This window comes from Littorina saxatilis, linkage group LG16, assembly GCF_037325665.1.
Source record: "Littorina saxatilis isolate snail1 linkage group LG16, US_GU_Lsax_2.0, whole genome shotgun sequence".
Lineage (NCBI taxonomy): Eukaryota > Metazoa > Mollusca > Gastropoda > Littorinimorpha > Littorinidae > Littorina > Littorina saxatilis.
In genome coordinates, this window is record NC_090260.1 from 43,370,610 (window position 1) to 43,383,489 (window position 12,880).

Consider the following 12,880-nt stretch of genomic DNA (forward strand, 5'->3'; position numbering starts at 1 on the left):
TTGAACGGTCTTTATGACATCGACTCTCTCTTCTAAAGTCAAAATTTTTTGTTTTGGCATGATGAGACGAAGACGAAGGATGAGACGAAGATGCATCACAGTACAGAAAGTAGAAACCCGAAATGTTTGTGAGTTCACGGCATCGACCAATGAGCGTGCACCATACAAAAATCAACTTCTTTCAAGTGCTGTCATTGGCTTACAAAATAAGCTTCTCGCGCGTTCACATCGCCGGCGAGATTGCAGAACCAAGATGGCGGACCAGCTGTCTGCTTCAAGGGTTTGTCCGTTGTTGACAAGTAACGAACCCAATCGGGACCAAAAAAGGGTGTCCGCGTCCGCGCCTTGAGGTGTTCGCTCTTTTAAGGTGTTTTTGAGAGTAAAATACATCCGTCCTCACTTGAATTGTCTGTTATGCAAAGGTGTCCGCCGAAATAAGGGTCCGCTAGATGCGGGTTTTACTGTACATATTTTCAAACTGGGTCCAACTGACCTGTTGCCCTCTAATTTGTAATGCTGTGGGGCAAAACTGCTAAGTATCAAGGCAGTCAGCATAGGGTCAGAAAAAAGAAGAATTTGGGATAATATTTCTTTTAACTTTTAAGTTTGTACCTACACTATTTGCCATCTGTTGAGGTGTTTAGAACCCCCCGCGGGTTAGGGGGAAGAATTTACCCGATGCTCCCCAGCATGTCGTAAGAGGCGACTAACTGATTCTGTTTCTCCTTTTACCCTTGTTAAGTGTTTCTTGTATAGAATATAGTCAATGTTTGTAAAGATTTTAGTCAAGCAGTATGTAAGAAATGTTATGTCCTTTGTACTGGAAACTTGCATTCTCCCAGTCAGGTCATATATTGTACTACGTTGCAAGCCCCAGGAGCAAATTTTTGATTAGTGCTTTTGTGAACAAGAAACAATTGACAAGTGGCTCTATCCCATCTCCCCCCTTTCCCCGTCGCGATATAACCTTGAATGGTTGAAAACGACGTTAAACACCAAATAAAGAAAGAAAGAAAGAGGTGTTTAGAAAGTTGTTAATGTGATGTTCAGGCACTGTGTTCCATTTCAGGCACTGTGAGCTGCAGACTGGCTCCAGCTAAAAATAACTGGCAACAACCACTCCCCTCCCGCCTATCTACCCTTTCCTCCCCCATTTCCCTCCAACACCTCCCACCCACAGTGGCGCCTGAAATTGGGCCAGACCACTCTTTTTTGTCTGCAGCGAGCGTGCATTGCCCGCTCTCTGTAAGCTGTGTTGATAAGAATGCCGCCGAGCAGAGAGATAGCAGTGGTTCAGTGCGCCCTCCCTGCCTTTTGGAACTGATGTTTTTAGTGTTTTGCCGGGCATCTCTCAATAGTTGTATTTATTGCAATGCATGCCACAATTCACAAGACAGAAGAAAGGATAAATGAGTGCATGCTGCATTTAATGAAACACCTTGAAACAACGCAGTAAACAAAACATCCTAAATGTTCCACAATAAAAGAACACAAAATAATGAAAGATAAAGACAAAGGTAATCCCCAAGTACATAATACATATATACAACACTTTACGAAATATATACAAACAGTAGAGTATATACAGTCGTATATTTACATACATATTATGCCAAGGACTACTAGTAGAAGTCATTGATGGTGCGCATGTAAAATTTGTTTTGCGTTTGTATAAGTATATAATTCAAAATAGTGTAGATAATGTCAGTAACATATAAGAAAGAAAAAAGATCTTACGGTAGTTCATGTTCATGTTACAGTGTTAGCTGCATGTGAATAAAACAAAAAAGCTTACCTCACGGCCCTCCTATACAAGTCTCACAAACTTGTATATATAATATACCACAGGAGAAAAAAAAACGTAGCTCGCGCGCGCTCACCCAAATCCGCGCGAAGTGCCACATGATATTATACCCCGACAACACATAGGCGGATAATACATGTATGTCAATAGTATGAAACAAAACATGCCACAATTTTCAAGACAGAAGAAAGGGTAAATGAGAGAATTAGAAAAAGTGTTTGCTCCTCAAGTATATAATTATGCCACTCTTTACACTCTGAAAAACATGTGCATGTTGCATTTAAAGAAACAGGAACGGCACAGTATGTAAGACGGCAGAAGACAACACAGTAAACAAAACATCCTAAATGTGCCACAAAAAAAGAACACTAATTAATGTCGTATTTAAAAACATATTATAGGCATGCGTATGGTGCGCATGTGAAATTTGTTTTGCGTTTATATAATTCAAAATAGTGCAATTAATGCCTGTAATATAAAAGAAAGAAAAAACGGTCTTTCAATACATGTTCATGCAAATTGTTAGCTGCATGTGAAGAAAACAAAAAGCCTACCTGATGTCTCCTCCTACATGAGTAATCCAATAGCAGCACACAAGTCGATTTGAAAGTTTTTCAACACAGTTTTTCACTCGTATTGTTCTCACAAACTTGTATATATACCACAGGAAAGAAAACTCGTCGATCCGACGACAATTTAACGTTTGTTTCATTATCGCAAACAAAACAGAACAGACAAAACGAAACAAAACAACACAGCCGAACAGTTGGGGTTGTTATTTCTCTGAGATGCTGAAGAAAAAAAAGATGACGTGCATTGTAATGGAATAGAGTGGGTGTAATTTCAAACTAAACGGTTCAAATGTGAGTGTAAACACACTCTTTACGCGGGATCACATTCCCTCACACGCATATGAACACACACACACAGGTCGAACAGACGTTTTTTGACCACACGGCTTGCGGTTTTTGTTTCAGGTGTTGAAGAACACTGTGGCTGAAAGGTTTCAACAATAGAAGTGCTTGTACAGGCATCAGTACTGTCAACACATGTGCCTTTTCTTTGCGGGCTAGCAGCTTTTTCACTGGCTTTTCTTGGTTTCTTACGACTACCAGCCATTTGTTCGGCAAACGTTCTACACACACTACAGTCAGCTACTTCCACTTTGGAGTTGTATTGTGTCCACAACACCTTTGTTTTTTCAAGGTTATTATTCATTGCTTTTGACACACCTTGAGTTGGAATGTTAGTTTTTTTTAGTTGGCTGAGACGAGCAAAGCATGATGTACATAGTGTACTTGAGAAAGTGGTGCCATTGGCTTCTTCAGAAACGTGAATACCGTGAAACTGAAACAACACTGATGCGTAGCTTTTGCAATGCCTAATGGTATGATTTTTGTCCTTCGCTGTCTTTGATCTTCTGCCACACGTTCTGCACATAGCATTTAGCCTAAATATGTGGAGATCTTCCGTATGTTGCACTGCCGCCATTCTTAACTGAGACACCTTAAATCAATAAATAGAGTGACTACAAATTAAAAGAAAATGACACAAATAAACAAGCAAAACCATGTACACACATACAGACAGGCAAGAACATAAGCACAACTACAGTCACAACATTAATTTAAGAATAAACACGTCACATGCTTAAGAACAAAAAAGAAGGGGGAAAACACAAAACAAAACAAACAAGATGAAATGCACGACAGTCAACAGAGCTGCATATAATAGCGTACTGTAGCGAGTGCCTGTTCCGAGAACCTGCGCGTGGGTTAATTCACACAACTTACCCCACAAAAGTGCTTCAGAAATCATACACAAACACCTTTAACCTAACTTGTTTTCACTCTATCACACAGTTAAGACTAAGTACTTACTGATGGCAAAATAAAAACACAGTCGGTTGGGCTGTTATCAGTATTCAGTGTGATTATAAACTGATATACAACGCGCAAATTCTGTTTCTTTTAACAGGAACAAAGAACAAGAGCTGAGTGCCAGTGATATTAGTATTACCACAAAATCAAACAAAACGAGTCGAATGAATAAACTCCAGTTTGCACCAACACAATGCCTGTATATTCAAGTAACAAAATACACAAGATGAACATAATCCCAGGTGTAAGTCACTGAAACGATCCCTTTTTCACACCAAGAATCACGTATTTTTTTCAAACTGGCGCCATCGCACACAAGCTCCATAGAGCCTTTGTGTGCTAGAGACAGCGCGCGAAAGGGAATCAAGGTCACTGGCCGCGCCGCGGCACGCTATAAGTGAGCCAACGAGCTCTAAGCGAGTTCAGCTGAAAGTGCAAATCTCGCACCAAATAGAACAGTGTGCAGGCCATGCACCCAGGACATTGATTGACCTGTAGACTGGCGCAGTGGCGTGGTGGTAAGACGTCGGCCTCCTAATCGGGAGGTCGTGAGTTCGAATCTCAGTCGCTGCCGCCTGGTGGGTTAAGACTGGAGATTTTTTTTATCCTAAAATGATCCTGTAATCCATGTCTGAGTTCGGTGGGTTATGGAAACACAAAAATACCCAGCATGCCTACTCAACGAAAGCGGAGTGAAGCTGACTGTGCTCTCAGAGTATAGTTTGAGGAACCCAAAGGGGCAAACAAGCTCACAGGTAACCAGAAAATTCTGGAACACAGAAGATTGACCTGTGTTTGATGCATTTCATGACAAACTTTGACAATTTTGGAATGTTTAGTGCGCTGTTCAAATACGTACAAATAAGTAAATATGAGATTAGTGTAAGCTTATTGACCATTGTACTTGGGTATTTATATTGCGCAAATCCTGATGTATTCTAAGCGCCTTTCAATCAATCTTCATTATAATAATCTTCATTACAGCAACAATACAATATAAAGAATCTTCAAATAAATAAAAACACAACCACATACACAATGCACATTCAAATAAATCGATCACTGTCAACTACAATCACAGATCACCGCTACACATAATGACGTAACACCATCGCACACGCAAGTTTACACACACAGAGGGCACGCACAAACGCTGACCAGAGCGAAATACCAATATGAAACGTCTTAAAATATGCCAGGCTATTTACAAGGCTACACAGTATAAGTAGGGGAAGAATAGGTTTTTTTAGTTGCAGTGAAGACTGAAAAGATGAGTTTTTAACTGGTTTTTGAAAGAAGGGAATGAGGGGGCGTGTCGAATCTGAGTGGGCAACTTGTCTGGGTTCTCAAATGCCCTCTCGGTCTCGGAATCAATCAGACCATCTCGCTCTTTTGTTCACATGTGCAGTGAAGTAAGTACACGTACTCTTGTGTGACTGTGTGTACGCAAACTTGTGTGTGTCAAAGTTTTAGCACTTTGGCTTGAATGACTTTTTTGTGTGTGTGCAATACAGTGGAACCGACTTTTATCACACATACATGTATGAGAATCTTCAGACTTTGGGCTGAAATCAGACTTTTTCTCTGAGCAGGAGGGATGCAATTTCAGAACAATTGTATGTGTGTTGGATGCTGTAGTTTCACTTCATACTACTAACACAGCAAGACTTTAGTTTAGTTAGGCGTGAGGTTTATTATCTTTCTGGAACCACTCAGTTACATCAGTGTACGTGCTAGGCTGGTGACACAAGATGGCAGACAGTCCCGCGTTGTTTTACACATGTGACCAATATTAATATTAATTAGATGACGTCATGGAATTTCCCAAACAGTATGGTTCATGTAGTCTTGAGTCCAGTGTTTGAAAATGCCTGAGCCTAAAGATGGGTGTAACTTACAGCCCTTGGTATCAGTCTGCCTTAGAGATGAGGACGACAATCGGCCAGATGGCCAGAATAGTGCACTGCATTTTCCTGCATGGAACTAAGGCGTGTCTGGCGCGACAGTGCCTGAGCTAAACTTTGGCGGGCACTGTTCCCAGCCCGGCACACAGCACTGTAAACATTCCCCATCCCTTCACTTCTCTCGCCACCATCCGCCCTACCCTTGGTCTCTCGCCACCACCCGCCCTACCCTTGGTCTCTCGCCACCACCCGCCCTACCCTTGGTCTCTCGCCACCACCCGCCCTACCCTTGGTCTCTCGCCACCACCCGCCCTACCCTTGGTCTCTCGCCACCACCCGCCCTACCCTTGGTCTCTCGCCACCACCCGCCCTACCCTTGGTCTCTCGCCACCACCCGCCCTACCCTTGGTCTCTCGCCACCACCCGCTCTACCCTTGGTCTCACGCCACCACCTGCCCTACCCTTGGTCTCTCGCCACCACCCGCCCTACCCTTGGTCTCTCGCCACCACCTGCCCTACTCTTGGTCTCTCGCCACCACCCGATTGCCTGCATACCCAGAATTTCTACATCCTACTGTAAATGCTTCTACAAATGTAAGGCTTACATGTTCAATTTCTCTGTTTTCAGGTAGACAGAAGCCCCAAGTCCTCACCTGCTGCTGAAAGGAAACCAGCGCCAGCCAGCAGCCATGATGTTCAGAGCAGCAGCATCAACACCACTATTGAACACAATTATATGAAAACCAGCCACAGCACATGCCAGGCGCAAGAAAAGAACAGTACAGCGCCTGCCACAAGACAGACCACTAACAGTTCCGTTGCTGGTATCAGCCAAACCAGTATCCGTACAGGAGTTGGTATGAGCCAGACCAGTATGAGTACAAGTGTTGGAGCAAGTAACAGCCCTGCAATCGCAGGATCCAGCAGAGAATTATTGGAAACTGGGACTCAGGGGAGCAAGGATCTTGATGATCAAATCACTATCATCACTGACGAGAAAACGGCAGACGCCATCAGGGTGCAGATGTCCACTTTGCCTGTACTATCGCCACGGAAAAAAGTCAGACGAGAAACAACAGGCTTGCCGTCTCGGGATGACCTTGAAAACAAGGTCACGGTCATGCTGGCGGCTGGAGCGTCGTGGGATAGCGACGGAGGACAGGGAAGTGACCTTGCGATCAAAGTGAGCCTAGCTGGAGGGGAAGAAGATGTTGCTGCTACGATGCTTGTGAAGGAAGAGTTAAGAGAGGGAGGTGACAGAGAGTTTGGAGAAGAAGAGTTTGGAGACGAAGAGTTTGAGTGGTCAGATGGTGGAGAGTGGGAGGGTGCAGATGACGGAAATGTGGAGGACGACGATTCCGGAGAGCTAGGGGGTGCCAGTGCTGGTGAGGAAGGAGGAACGGAAACAGTGACCACAAACGAAACAGAGAGTTCGGCTGCAAATACAACAACAATAAAGAAATTCACAGCACAATCGCTCAAACCCTTCATCAAAGTGAGAACATGGACTGACCTTCCCCGACCTTACAAGAAAAAGTATAGCAAATATCCCTGTGAACAGTGTGGCAAACAGGTGTACGGCAAGGGTGGCATGGAACGTCACCTGCGAACTCACTATGAGGAAGAACAGTTCCCTTGCCAACTGTGCCCAGGCAGATTTTTATGCCAGCGTGACTTGGACCGTCACATCTCCATTCACAGTGAGGAGCCGCGCTACCCTTGCCGGGACTGCGATGAAAAATTCTTCCGATCCGTCGACCTCGCTCAACATGTCAAGGCAGTGGATCATTCGCAGGGTGAACCCTGTGTTTGCGAGAAGTGCGGCTTTGTGGCCGACAGCATGTCCGAGCTCAAGACGCACAAGCGAAAACACAAGGAGAGACGGAACTTTGCCTGCCCGGTGTGCGGGCTGATCATGCGCACGCAGGACGGCTACAACAACCACAAGCTGATCCACGAAAACGCTCGCCGCTTCCTCTGCCCCCACTGTCCCCAGCGGTTCAACCAGCCGCGTACCATGCAGCAGCACGTAGAACGCAAGCACACAAAGAATCGGACTCGCACCCACGTGTGTGAGATCTGCGGAGCCGCTCGCTACAGCAAAGCCCAGTTGGACAAGCACATGATGATCCACACGGGGCTCAAACCCCACAAGTGTGGTGTGTGCGGCGCCGCCTTTATTCAAGCCAGTGCACTGAGAGGCCACATGAAGATTCACACGGAGACGGCGGGGAAAGACAACTGGTGTAGTTTGTGTGGTGCTGCCTTCAAGCGTTTGTCGAGCATCAAGGTTCACATGAGAAAGGCACACAGCGATGTAACGGACTTTAGCATCCAGACCGTGGAAATTCAGGTCGGGGAGGATCCGGTTTCGTCTCATGCGGACACTGAAAGTGCTACAATGGAAATTGTTTGATAAATGATAGACTGTGCTGGACTTGCACAGTGACATACATGTACAGTTGTGTGTGTGTGTGTGTGTGTGTGTGTGTGTGTGTGTGTGTGTGTGTGTGTGTGTGACAGGTAGATTGTGCAAGTGTGTGTGTGTGTGTGCAAAAGAGATTGTGTGTGTGTGTGTGTGTGTGTGTGTGTGTGTGTGTGTGTGTTTTCAAGAGAGATTGATTGTGTGTGTGTGTGTGTTTTTGTGTGTGTGCAACTGCAATAGAGGTTGATGGTATGTAGATGCGTTTGTGTGTGTGTGTGTGTGTATGTGTAAGTGCAAGAGAGATAGATTGGGTCTGCATGAGTTTGTGTGTGTGTACAAGAGAGAGTTTTTGTGTGTCATTTTAGTATTTTTTACTAAGAGTAAGAATTGCAAGAGAGATGGATTGTGTATGTAGAGTGTGTGTTGTTTTGTTTTCGGGCACACTTGGCGTGACTTGCATGCTAAAACAAGTTATAAATCCAAATCCAAACTAGTTATCTTTATAATGTGCACAAACAATTATTTGTATTTTGCATAAACTGCTGCGTTTTAGGGGGGGCCCCAGAGATACATTTTTTTTTTTTTTAAAGCAGCAATGTTTTGTTTGTTTTTGGCAGCAAGGTTTTGTTTGATTTTAGAGGAAAAGTAATGTAAACAGGTACATGTACCAAGTCTGTTACCCCCCGCGGGTTAGGGGGAAGAAATTACCCGATGCTCCCCAGCATGTCGTAAGAGGCGATTAACGGATTCTGTTTCTCTTTTTACCCTTGTTAAGTGTTTCTTGTATAGAATATAGTCAATTTTTGTAAAGATTTTAGTCAAGCAGTATGTAAGAAATGTTAGTCCTTTGTACTGGAAACTTGCATTCTCCCAGTAAGGTAATACATTGTACTACGTTGCAAGCCCCTGGAGCAAATTTTTGATTAGTGCTTTTGTGAACAAGAAAGAATTGACAAGTGGCTCTATCCCATCTCCCCCCTTTCCCCGTCGCGATATAACCTTCGTGGTTGAAAACGACGTTAAACACCAAATAAAGAAAGAAAGACTAAGTCTGAACAAAAACATTAGTATAGCTGTATTTTGTCATACCTGTATTGAACGAGGGTAAATTCAAGGTTAAATTTATTGATGGGAATTGAAAGCATAGTGTGTCAGAATGTGTAGCATTTCAAGTGTCCTTCATTTGATGAATCAAGCTGTAGTATGCTTGAGTAGCGCGTCTGTTACACAGAGCTGCCAACTGCTACCTTTTAAGCGCAATTGCTAGGCCAAGCTTAAGATGGCTATATATGCTCAAACAAATAATCACAAGCATGCTATCGGCGTTAGTTTGACCCTCCAATTTCGCGAGAGATTTATTTCCAATAGTCAACTGTGTATCCAAACACCGCCGTGTGCACGCATGCGCACGATAAATATCCCAAGGTCACAGCGAAAGTCTCATGGAGTCATGGCCGGCTTGGGGAAACAATGAATACACGCATGCAGCAAAACAAAAACAAAATTGGGTAGCGCCGTACTATATATGGGAGCTCGATTTCCGCAGTGAGAATTATGCAGCCGGAATTGCCATGAGGGTACCCAACCACACAGGACTGTACATAGAGATTACACAACGTCATCGAGTGAGGGACCGAAAAATATTGAAACTCGAGGATGATTTTTTTGTGGTATCAACTGAGACCGTAGGTCGAGGTTGATACCACACAAAAAAATCATCCGAGAGTTTCAATATTTTTTGGTCCCTCACAAGATGACGTTTGTGTAATTTGTGTATACAATGATAAATTGATTGTATACAATGATCAATCTCTATACCTTCCTGTCACTGGAAGCAGCAACACTTGAAAGCATAAGTTCCCTTGACAAACCGGTCATTTATGATTGGCGTCATCTATGAATGACGTCACTGTCTAGACAAGACAAGTGCCGGTATCGGCAAACCTTGTCGCGGCAAAGGGCTATGACCCGTGCCTTGATACCATTGAGATCATAGGAGATGCACAGCAGTGCCGATACCAGGTTTCTTTAGCTTCACTTTAAAATGATATCAGAACGATAGTTATTCACTTGAAAGTGAACACAGGAGAGTTGTATACAATACCTTATCCTTATCGTTGCAGCACAGTTGTTCTCAGGCCTCTTGTCATACTTTTGATCTGATGCATTTTTCTGACCCAAGGCTGGTCGACCCATTGAACGTCGAATAGTTTTGAAGTGCACGTCTTCTGATAGAACACTGGTTTTTTTCTTGTGTTATTTTGTTTTGTAGCCAGGACATTTGGTTTTTCAGTATAAGTCCAAATGACCTATTTTCCTCTGAGTCTGGGAACAAGACAGCTACAGGTAAAGTGTACACTGTGTAACTTTCACTTCCGTGAATATTCTATAAAGTGAAAATTAAATTCAGAGATGTATGTCTGCATGAAGCCACTATATCTATATATATATTTGAGGAGATTGTTTTTAAATATTTGCATATATATATATATAGTTGCTTTGTATTTTGCGATATAAAGTTGAAAATAAAAGTTCTGAATGGCCTTGTTTTTTTTCTGTGCCGCAAGTATGAGCGTGTGTGTGTGTGTGTGGGCGTGCGTGCGCATGTGTGCGTGTGTGCGTTATGGTAAATATTTTTAATGTAAAATGGGTTGAATCGAAATGATAGCTTCATAAAATGAAATCCAAATTATTGTTTTTGTTGTGTGGTTACACTTGTACTGAAGATTTATTTCATGTATTTGAACAGCTGTTGGTTATGTTTGAGATGTGACAACATATTTTAATTCTCTTCATTGTTAACAAAGTTGTTTGAACGGAAAAAAATTGAACTTTTTGTGCCAATAACTCTTCTGACCTGGTGGAAGGGGGGGTGGGGGCCTTATCTCATAAAGGTATCAATCCAAACAACACTTCTCCGATCTCGTCCTTTGCCTTTCACCCCATTGCCGCTTCACTTCGCCGTTGCCCTGAGTTTACCCAACTTTTAGCTTAGTATGCTGCAATTTAAGATCAATTGCTTTGCCAAGTTAAATATTGCTACAGTGGAACCCCCCTTGTAAGGCCTCAAAAAATCTGAAAAAATCAGGTCTTAAAAAGGAGGGAGTCTTAAAGGTGCTCGTCTACATTTTTGCTTTTTTTTTTAATAATCTTATGGTTAGATTTCGATACAAAATTATGTCAAATGATGAATGAACCATGGGGAAAAAAGTTATAGAAAAAAAAATATGTAAAAAAAGATTTTATTTTTGGGTAGCGTGACTCACGCTTCCAATATTTTGTTTTCTGTTTGCTGAGAACATGTGCTTTGCCTAAAAATACTGACCAATCAAATTCATGTCACTATGCTTATAGCCACGCCCAAACAAGTGCAGCAACAGTTTGACACTGGAGCGCTGTCCACGCTTTTTTTTAAACGCACGAAATGCACGGGATTTGAGAGGAGTTTTGCGCTTGGCATTTTCCAAATAAGGATATCCTACTATGAGTACTACGCTGGAATACTACAATGAATTTTCAAACGGCTACACTGGCTTTGTCTTTCCTGATCGAAAGGGGGTGTATTGTTGATATTTGTAGACTCTGCATTTTAATGGTCAAATGGCGATTTCGGTATAAAAATGTAGACAAGGACCTTTAAAATGGGGTTAAATTTACAGAGGTTATGGTGGGCGGGGATGTAGCTCAGTCGGTAGTGCGCTGGATTTGTATCCAGTTGGCCGCTGTCAGCGTGAGTTCGTCCCCACGTTCGGCGAGAGATTTATTTCTCAGAGTCAACTTTGTGTGCAGACTCTCCTCGGTGTCCGAACACCCCCGTGTGTACACGCAAGCACAAGACCAAGTGCGCACGAAAAAGATCCTGTAATCCATGTCAGAGTTCGGTGGGTTATAGAAACACGAAAATACCCAGCATGCTTCCTCCGAAAGCGGCGTATGGCTGCCTAAATGGCGGGGTAAAAACGGTCATACACGTACAATTCCACTCGTGCAAAAAACACGAGTGTACATGGGAGTTTCAGCCCACAAACGCAGAAGAAGAAGAAGAAGAAGATACAGAGGTTATGAACCAAAAATGTGAGTGAAGAGGGTCTTAATTAAAAGGGTGGAAGTCGTAAATTGGAGTGTCTTTAAAGGGGGGTTCCACTGTACACTGGAACAAATGATCACAAACGTGCAACAGTTCCCTGCCCCCCGCGGGTTAGGGGGAAGAATTTACCCGATGCTCCCCAGCATGTCGTAAGAGGCGACTAACGGATTCTGTTTCTCCTTTTACCCTTGTTAAGTGTTTCTTGTATAGAATATAGTCAATTTTTGTAAAGATTTTAGTCAAGCAGTATGTAAGAAATGTTAAGTCCTTTGTACTGGAAACTTGCATTCTCCCAGTAAGGTCATATATTGTACTACGTTGCAAGCTCCTGGAGCAAATTTGTTATTAGTGCTTTTGTGAACAAGAAACAATTGACATCTCCCCCCCTTTCCCCGTCGCGATATAACCTTGAATGGTTGAAAACGACGTTAAACACCAAATAAAGAAAGAAAGAAAAGAACAGTTCCCTCTTTTTGTGTGAGTCCAAGTACTTATTTCCACTCCCTGTAGCATGAAGTCACAAAATGAGTCAATAAACATTGTCTACACTGAAAAGTGGCAATGCATGCAGATACTCTCTAATGGGCATTTTATGTTCCTGCATTCTCATGGAACTTTAAATTATTAAAAATGTCTATTTTTCAATTTTTTGTGCAAGATGGCATAACTGCGGATGTGGGAATACATCTGAAATACAGCTACGCTAAAAATTCACAAATATTCTGAATTGCTACGCTTGAGGCTTCACAATTAGGGTTGGCTGGTTGAGTTTTTCACATA

The 12,880-nt window shown here is 42.9% G+C and overlaps 1 protein-coding gene across 1 annotated transcript in view; it reads left to right on the forward strand.

Moving 5' to 3' along the window:
• LOC138950015 (zinc finger protein 721-like) overlaps positions 1-12,880 on the forward strand; it is a 44,124-nt gene that overhangs the window by 8,180 nt on the left and 23,064 nt on the right. The window contains exon 4 of the mRNA XM_070321799.1: positions 6,217-8,003. Coding sequence (XP_070177900.1) covers positions 6,217-8,003 — 1,787 coding nt within the window. The remainder of the gene's footprint in view (positions 1-6,216; positions 8,004-12,880) is intronic.